Source organism: Zonotrichia albicollis, chromosome 2 (genome assembly GCF_047830755.1).
Source record: "Zonotrichia albicollis isolate bZonAlb1 chromosome 2, bZonAlb1.hap1, whole genome shotgun sequence".
In the NCBI taxonomy this organism is placed as follows: Eukaryota; Metazoa; Chordata; class Aves; order Passeriformes; family Passerellidae; genus Zonotrichia; species Zonotrichia albicollis.
The window spans coordinates 90,612,675-90,625,005 of record NC_133820.1 but is presented as its reverse complement, the minus strand read 5'-3'; the positions used below and the strand labels follow the sequence as shown (position 1 = coordinate 90,625,005).

Sequence of the window (12,331 nt, the reverse complement as noted above, 5' to 3'; positions counted from 1 at the left end):
AAATTAAGGAGTAAAATGAAAACATAAAATGCAGACTCAAGTAAGTTATTACTTTACTTATTGCTGTCAGAAATTTCACAGGCTTCTCCAAAACAAATGCCATATATAAACATTTATAATAAAGAGGCAAGTAACAACCTATGCTGGCACGGAAATCCTCTCCTCCAAAGACAACTGCATCCAAATGAAAGCCAGCCTGGGATCCTGTTCTGAGTGCTTCTTCACAGACAGCCTTCAAATGAGAACAGAGCATTAATGTCTACAGAAATGCAGGATGCAGAGAGACTACAGAGGCTGTTACAGCAACCCAGCGTCACCAAAATCCTTCCGAGAATATTGCTCCTATTAAGCAAAGCCACTGTAGGTGCTCGACAATGCACAGTGCTTTAAAATGACTCAGCAAAAGAAAAAAGTATTTTGCTTTCCCTAAGCATCCAGATAGCAAATACTGGACATCCATAACAGGTTCCCCACCTTCTGGTTTACATTATGCCCCAGGTGTTACTGTGACCACTACTTCAGACATTTATGTAGCAATATGAAACAAAACATTTGGCAAATATTGCTTAGCAACAAACAAAAAATATTGTATTTGATTAGTTTGACAAGCAATATATCTGCATGAGAAACTGAAATAAAGATCAGAAACACTTTTATGAAATAAATAATATTAATGGTTTACAGTTATTACAAGTTCCTTACAAGATAGAAGATTTGCCACTTTAAAGTGTCCATCTACATATAACTAAAAATAAGCTAAGGAAGTTAAAAATGCAACAAGTGCTGCAGAAAAACACTAAAATAAAAGTAAAACAATTTTCTGCTGTAGCTTTTTTCATGAGGAGAGTAGTATTACTATTTTATATCGGTGTTTGGATAATATTAGTATCTTTTAAGGCTAAGGTACATGGAGAGAGACATGTAATTACCAGCTCTACTAACGGGCGTTCTTCTGTAGCAGCTGGTGGGACACAGAATCATTCTGTAACAGAGTGTGCTTTAAAAGGGAACTCTCCTGCCAGCATCAGCAACTGCAACATTAAACCTCCACTATAAAATACTGTAGGTGAAGAAAAACCTCAATGGTTTAATAAATGATCTAATTCTGTGTTTGCACACTGGACAGGAGCATGTCCATTTGGTTATGGCTTTATCGTGCTCGCAGATAGGTGAGTGTGTGCTGTAAGATAAATGGCTGTATCAAACGACCAGGCTGCCTGTGAGGTACTTCTGGAGGTACTTCTGATCTGTGTGTCCTCAGCTGGTCTGAAACTTTTCCCTTAGAGCTTGGGAGGGGAATGCGGAGTTCCTTGTGCATGCACGAGCTCTTCTGTTTCATTACCATGTTTCCTTGCCATTCTGAAAAACCTGGACTCAATAGGAAGGGCTGGGGAGGGGTTTGTATTGAAACGAAATTAATAAATTAGATTTCATCTAAAATTACCCTAAAAATAAGCATGTTCTTCAGGTATTTTCAGTGTTAATTCTGTGTCTAATCTTAGCATTAAACACTCCATCATACAGACAAAGACATGACAACATGGAATTTGATTGTAATGTTATTAGTAGAAACCATTATAAAGAAGCAAGTTTAGCAATAGTGAGGTGATAATTAACTCTTATTTCAAACTAAGTGTTACACAAAAGTTGTGTCTGACAGCTACTAAATAGCCTGAAACACTGAGTATTCCAAATCTTTGGAGAGACCTTTTCCACTCCAAATGTGTTCAAAACAGTACCAATGAATGAAGAGAGGTTTTGATATTTGTTGTGGACTGTCTGGAGCTGTTCTGTCACTGGAATACTTTGAATTTATGAAGGCCTTTACAATACAAACATCAGAGTTCAATGTGCAAATGTTTTTGGGGATTGAACAATACATTTTGTATTTTTTAACCTCTTTTCCTTGGTGAAATCAGGGAGAGACTGAGAATTCTCCTTATCCTAGTTTGCTGAGATGGCAAAATATGAACACTTCAAGACTTTCTTACCTTAAAATTGAGCAAGCCCATTGCAGTTTCCACAAAGGGGATAAAATTCATTGGTTCTACAAGTGTTCGGCCTTTTAGGTGATGTAAGAATTTGTCTGAAAACTAAAACTACACAGAATGAGCTATCAGAGGCAAAGAAAGAACAGTCTACATGTATACACAACATGGCAAATATTCACCTTACTGTAACAAACACCTCTCCCCACCCCAAAACCTGATAACTAAAAAAATTAGAACAGCTTATAACAAGGCCTGTGATCTGAAACAGCAACATTCCCATACATTTCTAAATTTGGAGGCTGGTTTGCAAGGAAAAAAAAAATTAAAAAAAAAATCCAATCTTAGCACCTCTCACCCTGGCTTAGTGAAATGCAAATCCGTGGGCTGTGGAAAACAATGAAGTGCTGCTGTACCTGAGGTCCGGTTTTGTTTCAGGTCCAGCACTGCCACCACTGGAAGCGCTCCCCAGCCTTCTAAGTGGCATCCGTATTATTCATTACGGCACCGTTACCCTTTTGTTCAATAGGCTTTTCTTCATAATTTTTTAGCTTACCTAGGAAGGCCTTAAAAAGGAAGTTTAATTCTTTGAAGACCAAAGCTTGCCAATTTTTTCCATGAGACCAGTTCACAGCTAGCTCTGAGCTGCCAGTGGGGTAGCCCAAATTCCAAAATCTATCATCTGGAAACATACAAAAGCTCTTGCACAGATTTTTCCCCTTTCAAAAGAGGAAAAAAAAAAAAAAAAAGGAGGGGGGAAAACCTTCAGCCCTATATTGTAAATGTCTTATGTCTATCCAGATCGAGTAATTTGTGTCAAGATAAACATATTTCAGGTACTGCAAAAATGTTAGTAAATAAAGACAAAAATCACATATGCATATATTTTAAATTTAAGGAATATTCAACTATTAATGGATATCAAAGGAAAGGGAATTTTAATCATCTCTCCATTCAGTCTCAGTTGGGTAAATCATATCTAAGAGATTTGCATAAATATAAACCATCAAAGACTTTTCATCTTCAAAGGGGGTTTCAAGACCCTATAAGCTTTGTACTGTAATCATCGCAGGTCACAACCCTGCAGGAATAAGGCTGCTATGGCAACATAAAAAACTAATGCTTAAGGCTTAGCATAATATTCTGACTAATAGAAAGGAAACTCATTTTAAAAGCTGGCAGCCTATTTACCAGAAGCTGGATTAGAGGTGTTATTTCCCCTTTTAGCTTCCCCCCACCACCCCTCCCCAAAAGAAGGAAAATCTAATCACCCAGATCTTGAAAAAAAAAAAAAGCTTTCCAGCAATTTGCAGTAACTTTACAATTAGGCCAAAATAAATCACAGCTTTCTCCGGTGAAGAATTCTGCCCTCCCATCTCTGCTCTGCATCATCACCATGGCCCTCCTGATAACTTTTCTTTAGTGAAGAGAATTCCACTCAAAAATGTGCAAGGAAAAAAAAAATCATTTCACTCTGTACAGTATGGCAGGTTACTACAGTGACAGAAAACAGTAAAGTTCACCCAGGCAAATGCAGAAAATGAGGTAATATAATGGTATCAGTATATCTTCTTAAGACTCTTACCTGGTTTTAATTTTTTTAAGAAGAAAAAAAATGTTATTGTGTGTATATTTTAGGTGCAAGGTAAAGAGCAGAATTCTTGTTTTATTTTATATATTTTAAAAGTCACACTCCTGGAATTTTTGCTATCTTTTGTTTTGAAGGTAAAGCAAAAAAAAAAAAAGAGCACATTTAATTAAATATTGCCTCCCTTCCTTTCCCTTGTAAAAGATTTGCAATAAGCACCAATACAAAAGGTAACGAGTGGAGAAGTTTCAATTAATTTTTTTTTTTTCAAAAGGAGACGATTAAATGTTTCCGGCCTGGTAAAGTGTTCATTTCAGGGAGAAAGGGAAAAAAAAAAGAAGAAGGCGGAGGAAAAAAAAACCCACAAAGCTTGGGGAGGGGATGAAGTAGCAAGGCCTCAGCAATTCTTTCAATTCCAGTGTACACCCAATAGTGTGTCGGGAAGAATGCACACTGGTCGGGATTTGTGGGAGAATTGTCCCGCCACAAAGGAGGGAGAGTTACGCTTGTTATAGTCCAATAAGCCATGCCAGTCAAACAAGTACCCACACTAGGGACAAAAGGAAAGCAAGAGATTCTCACACAAAAGAAAACAAGTAAGCCCATCTTTTAGTTGTGCATCAGCCTCCAGGTTTTCTGCTGCACATAAATAAAAATGAAGGGGGGGAGCGGGTGTGCGTGGGGGGAGAGAAACAGCTTCTGGGAGGCTGAAAAATCATGCTGGACTGAATTTTTTGAGGATTGGGAAAAGAAGGCAGCGGTGTTAGGCAGAGTATGTTCTTTGTGTGCAAAGGTTGGGCAAAGGGAGAGCGAAGAAAAAGAAGGACAGTGATGCAGAAGCTTCTGGGGTTGGCTTGTTTTCCATGATGGAAATAAAAGTTATCCAGAGGGAAGGTGGAAGAGGATGAGGTGGCAAAGAGCCCTGGCATCCCATCTCCCTGCAAAACCTACTTGGTGGCAGCAAGGGCTCTGCCATTTTGGTATCATGAATATTCATCACTGACAAGTTCTGTCTAACACTTACATGGCTGTAAACCCTGAGAGGTGCACTCTGGTTAATTTAATTACCCGTTGGTGGAAGGGGATGGAGAACCTTCCGTGGAGGCCAAAGGGGCAGCGCCACGGCATGGATGGGGCCTGTCCCACACCCGGTGACGGGGCTGAGCTCCGTGGTGTGCTCAGGCCCATCTCCATGGCCTGATCAAGGTTAGGTGCTGAGATTAAAATAGACCCTAATGCTCCTGCCTGTCTTTCATCACAGCTTGCACGCGTGCTAGCTGCTCAGCTAGCGGTTTGCAAAAATATGAAGTGAATAATTAAGCATTATTCCTTCACTGGTGTGTTACAGCAATAATGGTATATCGAAACAAGCATCCCTCTTTTTTGACAATTAAAACAATTATAGCATAATTAGGCCTATTTCAAAGTTTTCTTAAGTAATTTGACATGCCAACCATTTACATTTCAGGTTTTTATTGGCTGAAAAGTCAGTTGTGAAACACAAACACACCTGTCAGCAATTTAAAAGGAAGAAGTAGAGAACTGTTCAGGAAATAATATCTGTGCTAATTAAAAACACTAGTTAAAAGCTTCCTGTTTGTTCCTCCAGTTGCCCCAAGGAGTGACCTTCCCCCCAACCCATTTTTTCATATGTTGCTAACATGGTTTTCCATCTCCTGCTTCCAATGCATGTAACTAAAGCTCTTGGACAGACAATAATTTTGCTTGTTAGTGTAGTCTGAGAAGAGTCAGGCACTTACCCTTCTACTTTTGATAATATATTCTGACAGCAATATTGGTTCTTTGTCAGCCGTGGGAGAAATACACCTAGTTTTCTTTATAAACGTGTTCCATATTTGCTTTTTATACAGCACATCACACACACACATTTAAGTGGATGCACTGCCCAATTACCTCAGCCAAGCAACAACATCATATGGCATTTTCAGCCTTCCTCTTAACTCACAGTCATTCCTCTCTGTGCCTGGGTGAACTTGGTCCAACAGCTTCAGTCAAAAGCTACTGTGTTTTTGGTACTCACCCATCTTATTTCCTCAACATTTTCAACCTTTGGCAGCATCATGCTTGAAGGCAGGGTCTTGGACTGCAAAAGCACCTCTAGATCTTCTTCTGCAAGGCCGCTGGACACGGAGTTTATCCTGACACACTTTTCACCATGGCCTAAGTCAAACTCTTCAAGGGTTTTCACGATGTTCAGTCTTGCTTCTCTCTACATTATTTACGAGTTCAGATGCACAAGAAAAGAAAAAGAAAGCATATTTTTTATTGACAGAAAAATGCACTGAGAAGAAATCTTGTTGAAATGACGTGGGGGAAAAACTAGACAGCCAATATAGTGGTTTCCTCAGAATGTCTGTCATTCTTGGACTTTATTGAAGCAGTCGTCACCAGAACCTCACAATTTCACTTTCCTCTTTCCTGTTTCTTTATAACTGGTAAATTCAATGCATGGGGTTTCTACCACTTGCAGAAAACAAGACTTTTGTGTCTGCTAGTGCTAAACATGTGTAACAAACACAAATCTTTATGCTAACATAATGTATTGCACTAACTGTCTGCTCTCTCAGAAACGGCATATTCTTAAATTTGCATTAAAAATTAATTTTTGTAATTTAGCTCTGTAATTTTGCCTGATGTCAAAAAGTACAGACATATATATGCCTCTTTGGTTTTCCTTTACTCCATTGTATTCAAAGTGCATTAAAGGCAGTAATAGAATTCACAACATGCATATAAAAACAACACTGAAATAACTCCAAGGTTTTTCTTAGACCACATGAAAGGGCATTCTGTTGGCACAAAATAAAATCTCCAAAGACACACACTTCCCTTGGTCGTTTGCTATTTTTGTGAAAGTAAATTTACAAATCTGTTTAATGGTTGATTTGCATGAGGAATACTTTCATGCTTTTCTGAAATGAAATGCATTTCTTAGCCTGGAGAAGGGGGTAGGGGTCGAAGGAAGGTGTTAGGCTCCTTGCATCCTGCCAACTGAAGTTTCAACCCCAAATTCCTTCCACTCACCAACAGCCCCTAACAAATTTGCATTGTCAAAACGCACACTTATCATTTCATTTGTGAAGAGTTTTTATGGGGCTAATAAAACTTTAAAGCTCCTGAGCCATGGAGGCTCAGGAATGACTTTAACAATATGCAGTTGCTGAATAGAGATGCTTTTCAAGAAAAAAGGCAGACTCAAGAGGAAAAAAACAACAAAAAGAAATCATCAAAGTTAATATCCAGGCTAATACAAATCAGCAAGAGAGCACATGACAGTAGATTTAAACCAGACGGATGCAGACCTCTGCCGGCAAGAGGGGCAGAGGTGGTTTCCCAATGTGGTCTGAGTTAAACAGTGTGAGGGAACAGTAGCTTACAGTTGTCAGGACCGATGAGAACAGGGTCTCCCAGGCCAGTTTAAGACAGCTCTGCAGTGTACTGATTTACAGGGCTGAGACCCCTGATAATTAGGGTAAGTTTAGAGAAAAGCAATTGGTGGCTCTAACTGGTTAAAAGGAAGGAATAATGAAGCAGAAAGTTAATGAAATCTGAAGCAAGCAGCCTTCAGCTGGGGGCTCCTAGCCGTGCTCCTCCCAAGGCTGGGAGCATATGCCTGTTAATGGGACAGGCGGGAACAAGGCACCCATGTATGCATCCCTGTATGCCATCAAGGGGTACCTTCAGAGGGAATCTCTGGAAAATGCAACCCAAAACACGCGAGCTGCTGTGAATGGACTCTGTCTGGAGCCATTAGGAGAGCCACATAAACATGCACGCAGTTTAGTACAAACGCGTCCAGCTGGAAGACAGCTCCAGCCCGTGGCTGTCTGATATGGCTCTTCCAAATTTGGTCATCCCAACTGTATGATGCCAATACTGGGAAATACAAATCCCCTATGTTTTCCTTCTCTGACTCAGGGTAATGGGTTCCTAGGGCTGAGCTGAAAGCTTCTGGACATGATGCAGAAGGGTAGCTTAAAATCACACTCCAAACCAATTTATGCTTTTAATTAAAGTCAGATTATCACCGTTTCAGCACACACCAATGCAATTTGCAAAAGAGAGATCTTCCCAAAGTATCCTCTAAGGCAGCACTCAATTCCAGCTGAAGGCACATCTCCAGCAAACTTGCAGCCTAATTTGTTATGATTTTTTTCAGAATATAATAATGAGCACTATTATGAGACCATTTCATATCTGTTTTTCTCCTCAGTCTGCAAACTCCCTTCCCAAAAAAGACAGATCGTGTCTTTCTAGGTATATTTCCATACAAAACACTTATTAACAGGCTGTTGCTGTTATCAATTTACATAAACTAAATGTGCAGCCCTCTGGTACGTATCCCAAAAATAACCAACAACTTCACTGAATTTATACCAACCAACAAACATGGGGAGGGGGTTGATGTTTTTTCCCATATTTTAATAGAAAATATGTTGCTATGTTAGTTAACACACCCATGCCATCTGTTGGGTTGAGAATTGATGCGTTTTCTTAGAACCGCTATGTATTAGATCTGTCTGCCTAGATACTCCAGGAATGGAAATGTTTCCTTTTCATGATATAATAGTTCTAGTCACTATAGTTTCCACAGCAAGAATCAATTTATGTTTTTAACTGTGGAACAAACTGATGGGACCTGGCTGCCAAAGCCAGAGCTTGTGAGGGGGCTGACTGTGCCTACCCTTCCTACAGTGGAGGAAATCTGACTAATGTTAGCGGGGAGTATGAGGTTCCCATAAAGGTTCCCAATAAAACATTTCATGGGTAAATAAAAAAATTATATACTAAAACCTTTGACCAAACGTATTAAAAACATGGAGAAAAGGGAGAGTCCTTTGTGCCTCATTAGGCAGGAAAATGTAGAGGCTCTTATTGTAGAATTCGTGCAACAGCTAAAATCCTATGCTAGATAAACTACTCCAAAATTGTAACAGAGAAAAAGGTAGTCCTTGATACAATAATATCCTTACTGCCAAGAATGGGAAAACAAGAATTTTTAAGGAATGGTGAGAAAAATATTTGCCCTGTTCTTCACATGAGAACTACAACATCAGATAAGACTTTGTCATGAAGGAATAGCTGATAAAGAAATAAACCAAATCATTAAGTAAAATATTTCATGCTCAAGTAGCTTGGGATGGTGATGTCCTCCTTGGGTCCCATGTGAGCTGGGTTCTTTATCAAACTGAACAAGAGAGAAATACAACAGAGAGCTTCATGGTAAATAGAGATGCTATCAAAATGCTTTAAATTTGTGCTGGAAAGCTCACTGAGGAAAAAAAATTGTTGGTCAAGGTGGCTACTTTAGCACCCCTTCTGTTTGACTCTGAGGAGGACACAGGAAGAGGTTCATTATCATGTGCAGCTACGCCAACTGGTGAAGATAAAGGTTTTGGTGACGCAGCATTGCTGACAAATCCATTGCTACCCAAACACGCACACACACCCCCCGAAATTAAAAATGGGAATACACACAATGCCGGCTCCACTGGCACCCATTAAACCTAATAACTAAGCATCCTCATGAGTTTCTAGCTCTGAATTATCAAATCTGCAAAGAAAACAACATCCGTCCACTTTTACACTCCAGTGGAAGAGGTGGTCCCTCGCGGCAGGGCTGCGCAGTCTCGCCATCTGGAGAATAAATCGAGTGTGAAGTACAGTATAGTTTGGGACCAAGCTCCGTGGCGGCAGCCCAGCAGTTAGTTCATTAGTCCCAAACTTGCGGGGATTAGTGCGGTATCAGCTCTACTGTCGGATGGGATCAGGCAGGCAGAGCGCGAGACTTGGGGAAGGGGGTGGCGGCAAAGAGGGAGCCCCTTGGGCTCCTTGATAAAACCACACTGTATTAGTGGACCTGAATGTGTGCTTTTGGTAACAGTATTTGGAAACAGCTTCCCATCATCTGAATTAGTACCTTCCCATTTCTCCTTTTTTTCTTTTTCTCACCTTTTTTTTCCTGTACATTATTTGTCAAAACATCGATATTTCCACTTCAGAACAGAAAAACTAAAGAAGAAAGAATGCCACAGAGCTGGAAGTTCAGCCACCCACTCACCTTGGACACGCTATTAATACAGCAAAAGATGGCCAAATTAGCAGCAGATGGAAAAATTATATTTTTTTCTTTCTTTTCTAACTGGTACAATTGCCTACAATCCTGTTTTTCATCACTTTTTTCTAGATTTCTAGACCTACCTGATTTTGAGAACAAAACCTCTGTTTTGCTTTATTTTTCTTGCCTAGTCTTCCTCCCCTTTTTCTAAAGACCTCCAGGTCTTAGTGTAAAGATAGTGGTTATACTTAAATATATGTTTGTATATAGATCCCATCCTGTTAAAATCATTTGGTAACAGTTCTTCATGTGGAAATGTAAATATATGATGCACTAAAATGGCAGGCCAGAATCTATCATCCTCAATGCCATAATAAGTTGGCATGTTTCAAATAAGAGAGGAAAAATTAATTGCTATAATCACAATTCAAGTGCTTTTTTTGTGACATGCCTGACATGGTAAAAACATACAATTATGTGGTAATGTTAATTCCTTGGAGTGGTTTGTTTACAGAATTTGACATTGCTGAATCTTTTGTCACTTGTATTAGTGCATGCCATACAAATGCACGTCACAAATAAGATTTTGCAGAAGAGCACATACACATTATATACCCATAGTAGCTTTTGTGCATAATAGGGTTTCTGCAGGGGAAAAGTCTAACACCTTCTCCAAGCATAACTCTCCATCAATAAATGCCATACAGAATGAGAGCATACAAATGCTATTTAGTTTCAAACTCACAAATGAGAATGGCAAAAGAAAAGACAAGTCACATTTGTTTTTAAGGAAACAATGAGATCCATAAATGGGGAGTAGAGTGCTTCTGAGAGCAGCAGGTACTTGTCTCATGAGACTTGCTTTTTACCTCACATATATCAGGTACTCATTAGAATAAATCTTTGAAACGGCAACTATATATTCCTAGTTAGTCTAGTTTTTCAGTCTAGTTAGACTGAAAAACTGAAAAACTGTGCTGTAAAATATGCACAAAGCCTCCAGAAAGTGGTCATTAAATATTTTCTTATTTTTGCCTCTGAGCAGATAATCAGTTAACAAGTTTTTAAAGATTTAAGAAATTTTAGAACACATTTTCTTTTGGTTCAACATGGAACACACCGAACCCACCATGTAACCAGTCCTGAAGGAAAAAAGGGGCAGGAGTGAGGAGAAGCAGGAAGAATAGAGTCTCCATCATGTATGTTGCTGTCTCTCCTCTGTATTTCAGGTAAACATATGTTTTAGCATACAGCAAGACACTGATTTTGCTGTTACTGTTTCCTGAAATCTTCATATTATTTCTTTAATAATTATTTGTTCTTTTAATTTTTTTTGTTTAATACCAACCTTTCCACTTGTCTGAAAAAGATTCTTCATGACATCAAAATGAGTCATCTAACTCTGTGCACTTCTAGCATCTGCTGCTTTTCTCTCTGCTCTGCTAATTGTCCTTACATGCAGTACATGGTCTAGCCACACTAAAATGATGCAAACGTCAGTTGCAGTCAGCATTGTGAACTAAGCAGCAATTTAATTATGCTCTGCTGAGGAAACCAAATTTCTTTGCCTATTTCTCTAGAAATTCCTTTTAAGGTCTGGGAACACATCAGTGCACTTATCAGCAATAGGTACCCTGTATTTTTAAAAGACAAGATCTCTAAAGTCTGTCCAGGAACAGCTGGGAGTGCTTGCTGCCATGTCAGCCTAGGAAACCTCTCCCTCCCTCTACCAGCGTGGACAATGTGGATCCTGAAGATATTAGGTGGGGGTCTATCCAACACCATCAGAGTTGGGCAATTTCCACACATGGTGGTCAGGTGGCCTGTCCTGAGATGCTGTCAATGTGGAGAACCAGTGAACAAGAGCCTGAGGTGGTCTCAACCAGCAGACAGAAGCCAGGGCTCAGGAATCCCAATAAAGCTTATGGGGTGCTCAGCTATGTCAGGACTAAATTTCTGCTGAGCCTGACTGTGGATTTGAATGCAACAGCAAGACATTCCCACAAGTTGTCATCAAAGTATTTTTCTGACTTGCACATACCTCAAAGAAATAGAGACCAGTAGGCTGCTAAAATGAACTGGTACGTAGAAATATTCACATAATATGAGGGCTGAGTATAAATGTCTCAGTAGCAAAAATGATACAGCATGGGATATGTGTGTCTGTGTCTGTGTGTACATAAACACAGACACAGGCTTATACCTTAAGATAATGTGTACAAAAATGTTCCAAGAGGTTTTTAATGACAGTAATATATACAGCAGCTTAAATAAATCAAAGTTTTATTCATGCAGGTAGGCAGCTATTCTTCTGTCTGCCAACTTTTATAAACACTTACAAAAGAGATGTAAACAACCTTTCAATTAACACAAATCAAGCTAGCACTAATTTAAGCTGGCTACAAGTAGTAGTCTCTTTACTTTTTTCCCCTGGCTTTCTGAAGACACTTTTTGTTTTGTGATTAGCATCACAAATGAAAATTCTTTAAAAGCATTAGTGTTAATTAGTCTTCCTGGACAGTCCAAATGTGCTACTGAATGATGAAATAAAGCCACAAAATATGCAATCTAATATATCAGTTAAGAAAAAGATTATACTGTTCTTTCATCTGAACTTAAGAGTATGTTAATTTTTATTAAAAAATATTACAGTTTTAGATGCATTTACTTGGCAGT

General features: G+C 39.1%; 1 protein-coding gene and 1 long non-coding RNA gene across 5 annotated transcripts in view; one reads left to right on the top strand and one right to left on the bottom strand.

Moving 5' to 3' along the window:
- CLYBL (citramalyl-CoA lyase) overlaps positions 1 to 12,331 on the bottom strand; it is a 167,012-nt gene that overhangs the window by 22,260 nt on the left and 132,421 nt on the right. For all 4 annotated transcript variants that reach the window (XR_012579100.1, XR_012579101.1, XM_074535663.1 and 1 more), the window contains exons 3-5: positions 5,618 to 5,806; positions 1,992 to 2,093; positions 139 to 232 (exon numbers count right to left, since the gene is read on the bottom strand). Coding sequence is in view for 2 of the 4 variants with exons in the window: in XM_074535663.1 (XP_074391764.1) it covers positions 139 to 232; positions 1,992 to 2,093; positions 5,618 to 5,806 (385 nt within the window). In the remaining 2 variants the exon portion in view is untranslated. The remainder of the gene's footprint in view (positions 1 to 138; positions 233 to 1,991; positions 2,094 to 5,617; positions 5,807 to 12,331) is intronic.
- LOC102072946 (uncharacterized) overlaps positions 1 to 12,331 on the top strand; it is a 77,922-nt gene that overhangs the window by 49,441 nt on the left and 16,150 nt on the right. The gene's annotated exons all lie outside the window — the stretch shown is intronic.